The 15,290-nt window shown below is 46.4% G+C and overlaps 1 protein-coding gene across 11 annotated transcripts in view; it reads right to left on the bottom strand.

Annotated features, from left to right (window-relative positions):
- The window catches only part of GATAD2A (GATA zinc finger domain containing 2A), a 414,177-nt gene that overhangs the window by 110,769 nt on the left and 288,118 nt on the right, over positions 1-15,290 (bottom strand). For 7 of the 11 annotated variants that reach the window (XM_086946846.1, XM_086946840.1, XM_086946839.1 and 4 more), the window contains exon 7: positions 9,760-9,951. In XM_086946846.1, coding sequence (XP_086802972.1) covers positions 9,760-9,951 — 192 coding nt within the window. The remainder of the gene's footprint in view (positions 1-9,759; positions 9,952-15,290) is intronic. The other 4 variants (XM_086946844.1, XM_086946843.1, XM_086946847.1 and 1 more) reach the window with 1 other exon arrangement.

Here is a 15,290-nt window from a genome sequence, read left to right on the forward strand (position 1 = left end):
GAGCCTGTTCAGCCAGATAAGAAGTCTCCCTTCCCGGTCTTTCTGGGTTTTGACGGAGAACTTACGGCAAATCTTGCAGTCTATGGTCTTGTGGTGAGGATAGAGGCAATACAGGCATTCCTCATGTTCGTCGTCCACATGGAGCCTTAGTTTACCACAGGAGGCACAGGGACGGAAGAGTGCTCTTTTCTTGACGTCAGCCATAGTTAGAAGTCGAAAAAGCTGTGAAGTTTGGAGAAAATTCGATATTCCTGAGGAGAACTCAGGTGGAGACTCCCTAGCACAACGTGCGGTAGAAAATCTGAGAGACTGAGGCTCCTCACAGGAAGGTTCTAGAGGGAGGTAGTAGCTGATTGGTTGTTCCTTTTATTTTGGTCCTTTTGTACAAAAGGACACAGATAGGCTACCAAGGTGGGACCCTGGAGCCTGCTCTGTTTGGTCCTTCCTGCATAAGGACCTAGATAGGTTACTAAGGCTAGACCCTTGGACCTATCCTCTTTATGTATGTCTTAGGACATTACTTTTTTATGTACCGGAGGCTCCCGTCTCGACGACGGGGAATGATTCAGGCATGTGAATCTATGAAAGACACCCAAATACTGGATAAAACAGAGACCCCCTACTACAGAAACATAGCGCGTTGAGTCCTTAGCTATGTTAGGAACCAAGAGGTAGACGGGAATATTTTGTTTTCCAGAAAACCTGTGGTATGTGGAAGAGGCACATTACGATAGTACGTGGAGCATTTCACCTGTGCTCTTGCTCCTATATTAAATAATTAAAGAGTAACTTCTTACCTTGTTTCAGGATGAAGCATCAGCTCTCTGCAGAAACTACCCCCCCCCCTCCTATCCCCCTAAATAAATACCTGGAGACTGTTCTGCCAGCAAACAATGTACTTGCCCAGGTGCAGGAGGAAGAAAGTGAGCAGCGGTAAACAAACTGCTTTGCTCAAAGATTTCCCACTCATGCCACCTTCCTTGGTACCACCTCTCTCGTCAGAGTTTCTGGTGGGATTTCTCTGTTACCTGTGTCTGCTGCTATAGTTTCTCAAACGTCTTCAGTGCACCTCCGATCTCTATGGCGGAAAAAATAATCTGAGAGCTTGCACACACACAAAGGGGGTTGTAGCCTGACCGGGGGGCGATCAGGTTTTATAACCTAACAGAGGGGGGAAAAAAACCCTAGATGGCGGTATATGCACAGTATGTTAATCTAGAAGACGTCTATGCTGCAAAACTTGGTGGGGGTTGCCGGAGGCACAAGTTGATTCACTGTCTTCTTCCTCTCCTACAGGTTTTGACTGAACCTGTATTCCTTCATTGCGGCATAAAAAATATTTTGTTTGCAGTATCGCCGTCATTTCGGACTCAAGCCACCTTTCCTTCCTGTTAATTTCCAAAGGTTAGATCTTCAACGTAGAAGGATTTCAACTGTCTTTTTTTCAAGCCCAGATCAGTGGCCAACTTCTTGGGCCTTTTCCTCTCTCGGTCACCTTTCAACTAAGGTGTTTTCCGAGAGCTGATAGCCATTGGGGCCCCCCCTTAAAGGCATGTGTTGGTCTTTTGGTTACAACTTACTTTTGTTCATGGAGTGCCTCGTCAACGAGGCAGCTTTCAGTGGTTTCAAGTCTGAAATTTTTGGCTCTGTCCCCAAATGTTTTTGGGATGTTACCTGGCTCTGCTTTCAAAGAACTTCCTCCTTGTACTTTGTTGGCTGCTTGGTCAATATGTCGACGACCTCCTTTACTTCAGCGTCACAGCCCTCCACTGTTGCCACTTCTCTCTCCTTAACATGGTTGTCTTCCTCACTTGACAGTACAAGACCTCTCAGCGAGAAGCAACATTGGTTTTGTGCTTGCTGTAGGAGAGTAGGGTCTGCAATTCTATGGTCACCCCAGATTATTGCTTTTTGCTTCACTGTTTTAAGACTTTCCCAGTCTGTGGGCCTGCTAATCAGACCCACAGCCTAGCTGTTCTCTCTCTAAATTGACATCCATGTACTTTAGGTGCATTTACCAATTGGTATTGGGTCACTCTTGTAAGTCCTTGTACAGTGTAACATAGGTACCCAGGGCATAAGTGAACCCAAGGCCTACGAGGCATGTATTATGCCACCCCTGGCTGGCCATCCAAATCTGACACAACTGGCTGATCAATCAGCTGGGGCAAGGTGGTGTAATCATCCTTTGCTTTAGATATAGTATACCTATATCTAAACCTAAAATGAACACATATCCTCCTATCAGTCACTCCTATGGCAGGCCTTAACAATCCTGGAGGCAGAGTGCTTGGAATTATGTGAGATAGTGCACTGGCATGAGCTGAGCCTGTCTGCAGCTTTCGGAACGAAATCCTTTGGCTGTTTCCATGATAATGCTATACCATATACTCTTTATTATAATCCTCGCAGTTATTTCTAACTTTGGCAAAGCATTATCAAAACATGTCGGGTAAGGTGTCATACGAATTGGAATACTACCCCCTCGCCAATTCTGGCGACAGGGGTAGCATTCCACCCTTTTAGAGGGACACGACATGTATGTAACTGTGAACCCCGGTTAAAGTTAACTCGAGCCTCAGCATCACAAAATGGATGCTGCCACCAGACACAAGTCTGACCTCCTGCTGCTGGGAGTCCTTCTAGCGAGGGAGGCTTGGACAAAGGGTTTCCTGCCTTGGGAGGTGCTAGCACCACCCCAGACAGGATTTTGTGTATTAGGTAGGACAGGCCTGAAAGGAATGAGACATGCCTGGGGCACACAAGGTGCCCTGTGCATACACCGGCTCAAACCAGTTGCTGGGGCACTCCAGCCCCAGCGCGAAACCAGACAAAGGATAGGGGGTGTAACCACTCCCCTTCCTGTCACACCTATAGGAGGGACCTAGTGATAGTACAGGCCCCTTTAGCAGAATAAAGGTAGGAGTTGGTCCCATTCTAAATTAGATTATCCTGAATTGATTTTACAAGAAGAAACTCTGGACTTCGACGTTCTGCTACACAGAAGACTGAAGAAATCTCCCTTGTGGGCAAAGAGTGTCCACCCTGCACAAGCAGGCACCATCAAGCGTCCAGCGGCTTCACTTTGTCGTCTTCCCTCGAGGATCTAGACTTCAGAGCCCGACGAGACCCGGATTCCCAGACCTCTCCGACCTCTACCTACATCTGCAGCACAGCTGTGATCCTTGGGTGCGACGAGACATGTGGGACTGTCCATCTTGAAGAAACTGCACTTCGCTTCCAGCACGACTTCTGAGGTATCCTCGACGAAGTGCTTTGGGGATTGAGAAGCCCCAGCCTCGAGCAGCTCCTGCACAGAAGATCAGCCCTCCAGCATCCACGAGATCTGCGTGGGGCCCTTTTGCTTGATTGCTGCTCAACGCATTGTCTGGTCACTTGCCGGCTGGCTAGTGGCCTCCTAGACGACAATCCTTGAAATCCACACCGCTGGTCTGATTGCTCCAGACTGGCCCCTGCTTCCCTGCAAAGGAGAAGCACCCCGGACCCTCCTGGTCCGCACCAGACGCGATTCCACTCACCGCGTGTGTTGCCTTTGCCAAGGCCTGGTGATGCCGAATCTGGCTCCAACACCGCCGACAGCGAGAGCCGGCGTGGGACAGCTCGTGCCTCCATCCTGGTCGTCGAAGACACCTCCTGGTCCACGTGGCTGCAGAGTCAAGCGTCCATTCTTCACCTGATCGCGACTACAGCATCTGGTTCCTTCCTGGTTCCACTCCAGTCACTGGCTAGTGACTTTGAACATTGTCCCCTCTGCTTTCAGGTCTTCAGCTTCCTTGATCCACCCTTGGATCACACCGGACATCTTCCTCCTGGTCGCCTGCAGCACCTTTACTTTCAGGCTCCATAGACTTCAACGCAGAATCCCGACACGACTTCGCACCTATGCGCCCGCAGCCCGTGGGTGAGGTAACAAGAGCATTTCGGTGCTCAAGGGTAGATTGACTCTCCTAGTGTCCAGATTCACAGTCGTTTTAATCCTAACTAGTCAGGATTGTCCGTACTCACCTTTTTCTTGAACTGTACTGTCCATAGACGTTGTTACGCATCTCGCGTGTGAGTTCACACTCTGCACACGCGTTCTGTGGGCCTCCTAATACTTACCTAAAGTTAGGATAGTTTAGTCCCAGCGATCCTACAGCCTCTGGACAGCTCCATTCTTTCAATTGACTTCCTTATACCACTTGTTTAGTATATGGTTTGTTGCGCCCCTAGGGCAACATTGTAACTCGTGCAACTTAACGTATTTTTCTTAAGAGTCTTGTCACGTGCTTAGCCCTCTGACCTCATAAAGAGTTCAGAGGTGTATGTTAATTAATAAATATCTTGTTTATTTTCATAACTACCTGTGTGGTGTCCTTTCATTTGATATTCAAGGGGTTATATGTGGTAAAACAGCTGGCTTCACATGCCAAGAGTTTAGCCTAAGACTGCTGTGTCCATGCTACCATTAGGATAGCTGGTCTATAAGGTTGACTTACAACCAATCACCATAAGGGTTGTTTGGACTGATACAAGGTGATCACTAGTGAGTACACTCTGCAGGTCTTAGTATCATGGTCTCTTGGCAGGCAGAGGTTGCAGCCCTAGTAGTTGTCTTTCTGCACGAAATTTCGGTTGCAGTGAAGGCAGTACCTGAAAGGGCATTTGCCATGTCCCTGGGTGGTTTGCTCTCTTCTGGTTGATCGACAGCTTTTGCATCTACGGTGTTCTTTCATATCCTTTTTCGATGATTTTATTGTTTTCACCTTCAATGTATAGCTTTCTAGTTTTATCTGGTCAACAAACTATAGGTTTGTGAGGAAGCTTATCTCAGCACCTTCGGAGCTTCAGCAGTTTCAACCACATCAAAAAGAAGTTGAAGATATCAACCACACACAAAGGCTTTCGGGGCATATTGGACGTCACAGGAAGATGGGAACAGCACAAATGGCTACACACTACACCCAATAAAACCAGCATTTGCAATGCAATAGGTCTCGCATTAGGAAAGTGTAAACAATTGGTATTGTAAATGACAATTTTTTTATTTATGTGTTGGTTTTGAAAATTGCGAAATTATTAGCTTTGTCATTTACAATGCCATTAGTTATAACTTTTGCAAATGTGAGACCTATAGCATTTGTAATGCAATATGTGTTGTATTTACGTAATGCAATATGTGTTGTATTTACATAATGCAATATGTGTTGTATTTACATAATGCAATATGTGTTGTATTTACATGAGTTACATGTATTGCTATTACAACTAATGGCTTTAAATTTTTTTAATAATTAATATTCAAATAAAAGTTATTGTAATTTATAATGGCAATAGCTTAAACTTTTGTAAATAACTTTTGTAAAGTTTATGTTCAGTGTATTTTATTGTGACGAAAATCCAAGAACAGAAGTGAAATATTAACATCTTTTTGTGACATTTGTAATAAAGCTTGAAAAATTGAGAGAACATATTTGAACCAGTGATGCTGTGGTGGTGCTGAGTGATGCTGTGGTTGCGCTGAGTGATGCTGTGGTAGCGTTGAGGGATGCCGTGGTAGCGTTAACGCTACCACAGCATCCGTCAACGCTACCACAGCATCACTCAGCGCAACCCCAGCATCCGTTGAGTGATGATGTGGTGCTGAAGTGGTGCGGAGTGATGCTGTGGTGGTGCGGAGTGATGCTGTGGTGGTGCGGAGTGATGCTGTGGTGGTGGGAAGTGATGCTGTGGTGGTGCTGAGTGATAATGTGGTGGTGCTGAGTGATAATGTGGTGGTGCTGAGTGATAATGTGGTGGTGCTGAGTGATAATGTGGTGGTGCTGAGTGATAATGTGGTGGTGCTGAGTGATAATGTGGTGGTGCTGAGTGATAATGTGGTGGTGCTGAGTGATAATGTGGTGGTGCTGGGGTAGTGCCGAGTGGTGCTGAGTGATGCGGTGGTGATGCCGAGTGATGCTGTGGTAGTGCAGAGTGATGCGGTGGTGATGCCGAGTGATGCTGTGGTAGTGCAGAGTGATGCGGTGGTGATGCCGAGTGATGCTGTGGTAGTGCAGAGTGATGCTGTGGTGGTGCCGAGTGGTGCAGAGTGCTGCTGTGGTGGTGCCGAGTGCTGCTGTGGTGGTGCAGAGTGCTGCTGTGGTGGTGCAGAGTGCTGCTGTGGTGGTGCCGAGTGCTGCTGTGGTGGTGCCGAGTGCTGCTGTGGTGGTGCCGAGTGCTGCTGTGGTGGTGCCGAGTGCTGCTGTGGTGGTGCCGAGTGCTGCTGTGGTGGTGCCGAGTGCTGCTGTGGTGGTGCCGAGTCGTGCTGTGGTGGTGCCGAGTGCTGCTGTGGTGGTGCCGAGTGCTGCTGTGGTGGTGCCGAGTGCTGCTGTGGTGGTGCCGAGTGCTGCTGTGGTGGTGCCGAGTGCTGCTGTGGTGGTGCCGAGTGCTGCTGTGGTGGTGCCGAGTGCTGCTGTGGTGGTGCCGAGTGCTGCTGTGGTGGTGCCGAGTGCTGCTGTGGTGGTGCCGAGTGCTGCTGTGGTGGTGCCGAGTGCTGCTGTGGTGGTGCCGAGTGCTGCTGTGGTGGTGCCGAGTGCTGCTGTGGTGGTGCCGAGTGCTGCTGTGGTGGTGCCGAGTGCTGCTGTGGTGGTGCCGAGTGGTGCTGCAGAGGTGGTGCCGAGTGGTGCTGCAGAGGTGGTGCCGAGTGGTGCTGTGGTGGTGCCGAGTGGTGGTGCCGAGTGGTGGTGTCGAGTGGTGGTGCCGAGTGGTGCTGTGGTGGTGCCGAGTGGTGCTGTGGTGGTGCCGAGTGGTGCTGTGGTGTAGGTCCTAAGTGGTGCTGTGATGGTGCTGAGTTACCAAAATGTTCATTATACACATTGTGTGCACATTACTTCATAATTCCTTAAGGTTTTGTAATGCCTGCCCGCTTTGCCTTTTAAGTAGACAAAAATGACAAAACCATTATACACATTGCATGAACATGACTTAATAGCTCACAAAGTGTTTGTAAGGCGAGCTAAATTTGTAATATATTACACGGAGATCCTAGCTAAACGTAAATATATGCGCTCAATATGCATTAAAGCACACAAAGTTCGCAGATCAAAATAAATCCCTTAGATAATGAAGCAAACAGAATCCATAGCAAAATGCGAAAGCGAAAAAAAGTGTACCCAAAAAACATAACAACCAAAAGTAAATACCTTTGGGAATGAAATAAACGGAATGATTAAAAAAAAATGCGCGCTCAATTTGCCTTGAAGTACACAGAAATCGCATCCAAACTAAAATACCTTCGCTCAATTTGCATTTAATTAACACTATCGCAGCCAAACATGAATACATGCGATAATGAGGCAAACCAAATTCATCACAAAAATGTGCATTCTGTTTGCATTAAAGTAAACAAAGATCGCATCCAAATGTTAATCCCTTAGCTGGAGTTGCTTTAAAGTAAACAGACATCGCAGCTAAACGTAAATCCCTTCCATAAAAAAATCAAAAAACAAATCCCATTACAAAAATGCACGCTTGGTTTGCATTGAATTACACAAAAAAGTACACGGAGATCGCAGCCAAACTGAAACTCCTTCGCTTAATTTGCATCAAATTAGACAGATCGCAACACCATGGAAAAAGTAAACAAAGAATCGGCTCGCAAATGGAAATCTGCTTAAAGTTCAAAGGGGGGGGAAGGGATGCATGTGGTCCAGAGAGAGGTGGGACAGGCGGAGCCGAGCCTGGCCGAAAACAACAAAGAACAAAACCCAGATCTGGCGATAAGAGTCTCTGCCCGAGGATTGAGTCAAGAGAGCTTCAGTCAAAACGATGCTAGACAAGGCAGGATTAAACCGGCCAAAAACAGCACAAGTAATGAGAAGAAAGAGCAAGCAAAGACGGGAAGGCATACGGAGGCGGGAGAGCAAGTCGAGGCATTGAAGAACACAAACCAGTGAACTGTAAGGGCAGGGATTCCAAGTAGGGACAGGGAATGCAAAAGGGACAGGTGGGGGGGGTGGAAGGCGGGGACATGCACACGGCGACAGTGAAGCAAGGAGGGCCAGAGAAAGCAAACGACAGGACAGGGAATCAGGGACAGGGCAAGGAATCTGGGGAAAGCACTGAAAGTAAGCAGGGATAAAGGATCGTCAGAGAAGGCAAGAAGGGGCAGAAGAGTGTTGGAGGAAGAAAGAGCAGGGCAATGAATCTGGGGCAAGCAGGGGCAGGTGGAACAAGGCACCAAAAACGAGTAACACTGGGATGGGGAAGGATGTTGAAAGAGACACGGCCTGGCAGCCGTAAAAGTACGGCCGTGGGCAGCAACAGCAGGGGTGAAAAATTAGGGGGGGGGGGGGGGGGAGGAGAAATGCCTGAGGCCGAGCGCACACCGGGGGAAGCTTCAGATGCCTGTGGGAGGGAGGCTGATGGCTTTGATGTGGGCGTGCTTTCCGCACGAGTGCACCACACGAACTGTAGGAAATCCACAATGGTTTCAGACCTTGGTTTGCCCTCTATACTCTTGTCTATTATCCCTTGCGGGATTAATAGGCGAGACCTAAAAAAGAAGGACTAAAAAAAGATTTCGTACTCAACCACTATATGGCGGAATAAAGCAGAGAATGTGAATTCATAAAAGGATTCATGGTGCAAACCTGAAACTTCCAGTTGAAGACTACTGCTTAGTGACTACAAAGCAGTTGTGTCACCAGGCACTCAACAAGGTAAACTGAAAAACCAAATCCATGTACCAGCGGATATCTGAAGTGCTTATAGAGAGGAGATCTCCACAAGTCAGTATCCATTAGAAGCAGAATTATATTAAAATACCTTTCCTGATACATATAAGAAGCCATGTTGTGGAACTTCAACTACTTCACAAGAAGACAATACATGTTCAGGTGAGTCATAGTTGATATGAAGCATTCAGTCACTACTTCTCAAATTATGTTATTTATTAATCCTACATATTTTTTTTATGTTACACACTCCATATAGAGTTCTTGTAACAAACAGCCTGTATTATCAGAAAATAGCCTAAAAATACAAGAAGAAATTAACAGTGGCACCTCAAGTAGGTGGAAAAGCTAAGTACATTAGTGATCTTTAGGTAAAAGAAAAATCAATGTGGTTTCAGGTTCCTATGGAACATGGTGACTTGGTACTGAAGCACCTCTGGTAAACAATTCAGCAGGGAGACATCAATTTCTTAAGGCACCAAAACCATTACTACTCCCTTCAGAAATGAACAGTTATGCACGGAAGGACTTGAAGAAGGTGGGAATATATCAACCCTGTCTGACAGCAGCTGTTGGTGACCAGTGAATTGAGGAAAACTAAAGGCTTAAGAAAACTTACATTGGTTATGTATGCTATGACTCCACACATGTGCCCTATGTGGTTATATTTATATTTAAAAATATCTATAAATTGAAATAATACAAAAATAAACACACACTCCCATACAACTGATGGCCATAGTCAGCGTATGTTCACAAATTACCCTATGTATTTCTTACAATCCAAGCAAAAGTGGAGCGCATGGCTTACAACCTCACATTCACATACCCACAAAACCATTAAAAATCTCAGGCATGCACTACCGACTAAGATTTTAAAAATTCAGATGAATCTCTCAATTGTGGCATCTATTTCACACAATCTTGTTCATGCATTTTGTGCCTAATCTCAGTATTCCTAGCTTGTCTTAAGTTACACAGGAACTGTGATTTGTAAAAGGCACCTTAAAAATTAAAAAAAAGAAAGATATCAGCAGCTACTCACCTGGGGGATGTTGACAAGTAGGCTCGTATTAGGCACATTAGCAACCCGGATAAGACCCTGCTGGATAATTCGCTGACCCTGAATTTGTACACTTGGTACGGATGCCCGAGGGGCTAACAGCAGTGGAGGGGGGCCCGTGCTGGAGTGCTGTCGGATACTGGGGATCTGTTGCTGTGAGACAGAGATTGGCTGCTTCCAAAGGGCAAAAAATAGTGAAAAAGCAGGAAGGGAAAAACAAAATCGTACAATTAGCCAACCAAACATTTACTTAATACAGGCATGATTACAATGTCAAATGCCATGAGAAAACCACAGAAAATGAAATATACACATTTAAAACAAGCATTTGCAATGCAATAGGTCTCGCATTAGGAAAGTTTGAGTTATTTGTCCTGTACATGACAAATTTGTTATTTATGTGTTATTTTTGAAAATTGTGAAATTGATATCTTTGTCATTTACAATGGTAATACTTTTATTTTTTGACAATGTGACACCTATAGCATTTTTAATGCAACATGTTTTGTATTTACGTGATTTAGAAGTATTGATTTTACAAATAACAATGTTTTTAAATAATTGATACTGAGTTGGAGGGTGGAGTTGGATTTGGGGGGTGGAGTTGGATTGGGGGGGTGGAGTTGGATTGTGAGGGGGGAGTCAGAGGGGGGGGGGAGTCAGAGGGGGGGAGTCAGAGGGGGGGGGGGGGGGAGTCAGAGGGGGGGGGGAGTCAGGGGGGGGGGGGAGTCAGAGGGGGGGGGGAGTCAGGGGGGGGGGGGAGTCAGAGGGGGGGGGGAGTCAGGGGGGGGGGGGAGTCAGAGGGGGGGGGAGTCAGAGGGGGGGGGAGTCAGAGGGGGGGGAGTCAGAGGGGGAGTCAGGGGGGGGGGAGTCAGAGGGGGGGGGAGTCAGAGGGGGGAGTCAGAGGGGGGAGTCAGAGGGGGGAGTCAGAGGGGGGAGTCAGAGGGGGGAGTCAGAGGGGGGAGTCAGAGGGGGGAGTTGGAGGGTGGATTTGTAGTTGGAGGATGGAGTTGGATTTGGAGTGTTGAGTAGGAGGGTGGAGTTAGAGGGTGGAGTCGGAGGGTGTATTTGGAGGGTACTTGGATTGTGGTTTTGGATGGTGGATTTGGAGGGTGGAGTTGGAGTCTGGAGTTGGAGTCTGGAGTTGGAGGGTTGTTTTGGAGGGTGGATTTTGAGGGTGGAGTTGGAGATTGGATTAGGAGGGTGGGTTTGGATGGTGGAGTTGGAGGGTGGAGTTGGAGGGTGGTTTTGGAGTTGGGTGGTTTTGGAGTTGGGTGGTTTTGGAGTTGGAGGGTGGAGTTGGATCGAATGGTGGGCGGATCGAGCGGTGGGAGGATCGAGTGGTGGCGCTAGAGTGGTGGCGCTAGAGTGTGTGCCCTTTCTAAGCGTAACTTTTATTATTTTACTGGAGTAATTTGATATGATGGATATCTAGTAAATAAAGGTTGCTTATGGGCAGGTAGGCCACAGCTGGTAGGACAGTCTTTCGGTAGGAAAGGATGCATTTGTTAGAATGGACAGTCCTTTTTTCGCTTAATTACAGTCCTTTTTAGAAGCAAAAGGCACCTATCAATTATCTCTCAGTTACTCTGATATGCAGTGGTGCTCAAGTGAAAGTTAGGAAATGTGCCTCTTTTCGAATTTTTCATTTTGTAAAGTAAGCAGATCCAACGTAACAAAATCGTATGCCTATGAACCCACGTTTTATGAAAGAGGGGTATTTTTGTAGAGCGTTGTCAATGAAAAAGCAAACTTTGTTGGCTGAGACAGTGAGCATCGGCATGACAGAAGGAGTAGTTTAGGGCTGAAGAAATCGGAGGAAAGTGGATTTGAATATCAGAACAAACACCACACACATACACAGCCCGTCACAGTCTCATGCTTAAATGCGCCATGTGGCACAAGCGTTGGACCTAAGCTTAACCTCTGACAGGAGAGCCCCTCGTTATAGCTGCGGACAGGTTGTGCCGGCAAGGCAGGACGTGAGGAATTTGCATAGCATTTGGTTTGCAATTGACGTCTGCTAACTTTTTAACATGTAATCCTTCTGAGACCTAATTACTAACAAGCCGGGGTGCCAACCTTCGTGTAGCGCTGTGAGGAGGCGTGAGGGTATGGGAGATATGCTGGGTGATTTGGTGATGTGGGTAAAGAGCAGGCCCACGTCAAAAGAAGGTAGCATGATGCTTGACCGCACAAGGGTGTGAACACTTAAGTGCCAGGTGCAATTTCTGGGAAACTGCAAGGATATAGAACTAGAGTGCGAAGCCCAGTGCTCACGGTACGTGCCGGGTATGAAAGGTATGTGGGCTGAACTGGAACTACTAGAGTGGAGTGGGCCCAAGCCAAGATGTGATAACGTGGTACTTGACTACGATGTGGCACGAAGTTAGAGTAGAGGCTGCTGTACCGGCAAAGTGCGGCGCATGAAGTGCTGATGGCATATGGGGATGCAGTGGATGACTATGGTGGCATATGGTGCTCTTGTGAGAGCCATATAATTCTCCATGACAACAGATTTAATTAAGAATGATTATTGTGAAACAGGCCACTGTGTGAGACTCTGCTCTTGATGGAAGGTAGACTACTTTGCTGATATGGCGGTTGATTGGTCCTGTTCCTAAGCTGATTGCAGGCTAGCAAAATTAATGTCCCAAATGTAGCCTTTTGGATCCCTGTTTCCAAAGAATATAGAAGGGGAACAACCTCTTTAACTAAGACCCATGCAGTAGAATTATAGGCCTGAGTAAAGTTCGACAAGCATGTAACAAGGCAGGACAGCAAAGTAGTAAATGTGTTAAGGATTCTCTTCTATATTTGCACAATCGACAGAGGGTACTGGTTCAAAAAGGCCCTTTTTTCTAAACAACAAAAATAAACTAAGTCCTTTCGCCATGCGAGTGTCCATAAACTCAAACTCGGCCTAATTAAATAACTTTCATGCTAGCGACACTGATCACACACACGTGACGTCCACACAAAAAGACGCTACTCACCGATCACGGTGCCACTGGGGAAATGCTGGCATCTCTGACAGGCACTGTCCAAGATAACCTGCTTTTACCTTGACTCGACTAACACGCTGTCTTGTATTTTTCACAAATCCTTCTTGAGGCGTTCTTTACACTCATCTCACTTCTCCCCATGCCTGCTTTTCATCTAGCAACCAAAGGTGGCAGAACTTTCTCGGTTCAGCTCCCAGGCTGTGGTGCTCTAAGACCAGCAATCTCTGTCTGTCAACGTATTCCCAGCCTCGGGGGCGCTATCACGCCAACGCTTGTTTTACTAGCCCTGCTATCCTTCTGCTGTGACGCTCACGACCTTACCGCAGTATCGTCCTTTATAGGTACATTAGTAATTCACTGAATCACACATCACTAAGATTATGTAGCATCTTACATATAACAAGCCAGCAACAAAACAAAAACAAGGTGGGTGCTACTAGCGACCTGTAGCTCGACCTAAAAAAGCATTATATAGCGCAGACTTTACATGTGCTCCGACGCTGTGCTCGTCAACAGGGTGACTCAAAACGAAACCGACAGCGAACTGTGAGAGGCCTCTTCTGAACCCCATCGGCTAAGTGAACATGCAGTAAGTCGGGTTTTAAAATTAAATAAACTGCGTCTGTTCACTACAGAACACATGTGGTTCTCTTATTTTATTGCTGTGAAGAAGTTAGTCAGCTGTTACCGTGGTCTGCGGCCGCAAAAAAAAACAAGGAGCAGAATGTAATACATACGGGTACCGGAGGCGGGGAGGCGGCTGGAGCGTTTCCGGTTAAGCAGAGGCAGCTGCTACAGGCAAGGGGTGCGCTGGGGACGAGGCGTCCGCTTCCACTCTGTTTCGGCGCATGGCTGTTGGGTGCCGTTTTAATTATGCAACCCAGGCCAGGCGATGTGGCGGAGATACTGGGAGTCACGACAAAAGAGCCAGGTGAGTGGGGGGTGGCTGATTGCATGTGTGTGCGGGTGTATGTGTGTGTATGTATGTATGTGTGTGTGTGTATATATATATATATATATATATATATATATATATATATATATGCAGTGTGTGTCTGTGTGCGCATGCGTGAGTGAGGCTGTGAATCTGAGGCATGGGATCTACACGGCGGCGCCGTGCGCACCCTCGAGGGCAAATCGGATACAGAAGAAGCTCGTGCGTGTACGCTGTCTTGCATTCCCCCGAACACGCCAACAATAGGTCCTTCGCTACGGTTCGCTATGCTCGACCTAAAAATGACTCCATGGTCAGTGAAGCTTCTTAATTTCCTGCTTGTAAAGACGGAGGAGCCACCAATTCTCTGACTCACCAGTACATGAAATGCTTCAATTACTTTATCTCTGTATTGATGCAGAATGGTAACAAACCAGGTTCTTATTTTTCCGTCACCATGGTGATCAATTCTGGTGGCTAGCAAACCAGTTTGAGTTGAGGCGTGTTGGGTTGTCTCCTTAAAATCATCTTCAAAGATGTGCAACTTTTGGATTTCATGACCCTTAGAAAGCACTGTACTCTTAATTAAGCAATTGTACCTTCTCCAGCATTAGATCTTTCATAGATGCAGTCGTCCGACTGGAAACCTGTAATCTATGCTAGCACAGCAGTTTACCATTACATTTAATAGCAATGAAAAAAGCCTAAGACTACAGACCAAACCAGTCCACCTCATTATGAGACCCAAACTTCAGGACTAGCAGCACTGCCTTTGATAGAGGCCAGATTTTCTATTATATTTTCAGTGATATGAAATCCTTTTATAGCTCTGTTTCCATTTGATTTTTTCAGGTGGTTTTCACCTAGATTTCCAATTTCAACAGTTTCAGCTGTAATTTCTAGTAGCAAGGCAGTATCTTGCCCTGTTTTTGTCACTGGATTTTTTAATTCCTTTGCAATGGCAAAGGAGGTTTAGGGTCAAACTTCTGGTCAGCCGTAGAAAAGTAGCCAGAAAAGGATAGCCACCCTAGATACAGAAAACAAAGAGGTGAGAGTGTTGCCAAGTCTAAAGTTGCTACAGAAAAAGGAATATGTTACTTATCCTGTAAACATCTATTCGTCGAATGAAGCGCCACAGATTCAAATGCTCAGCATGATCCTGCCATCTAGTGTTGAACACGGACGATTACAAGTTGTTTTTCTTTGAAGTCTTCGAATCACAAGGTATAGTGACGACTCTGGAGTGTATTGTACATATTACTCGGCTCCTTTAAGATTTTTTTTGGCTCATTGAGTAAGCGTTAAAAAAAAAGTAGCAATGAAGTGGCAGAATAAAGAAACATGCGTATATTTGTGAATGTGTTAATTAGGTATTGTATTGTAATTGCATTTATATAGATAGCGCTTACTACCCCTGACGAGGCGTCGAAGCACTTTTTCGGCGAGTAGCACGATACTCCGGGACCCTTAGAGGATTAGTGTTGAATTAGTATAGTGAAACATGCAAGTACATTTTAAGTGTTGGATAGGTTAGTCAGTTATTTGGATTTGGAATGATAACAGAAGGATAGAGG

The sequence above is a fragment of the Lissotriton vulgaris genome, chromosome 12 (assembly GCF_964263255.1).
Source record: "Lissotriton vulgaris chromosome 12, aLisVul1.2, whole genome shotgun sequence".
In the NCBI taxonomy this organism is placed as follows: Eukaryota; Metazoa; Chordata; class Amphibia; order Caudata; family Salamandridae; genus Lissotriton; species Lissotriton vulgaris.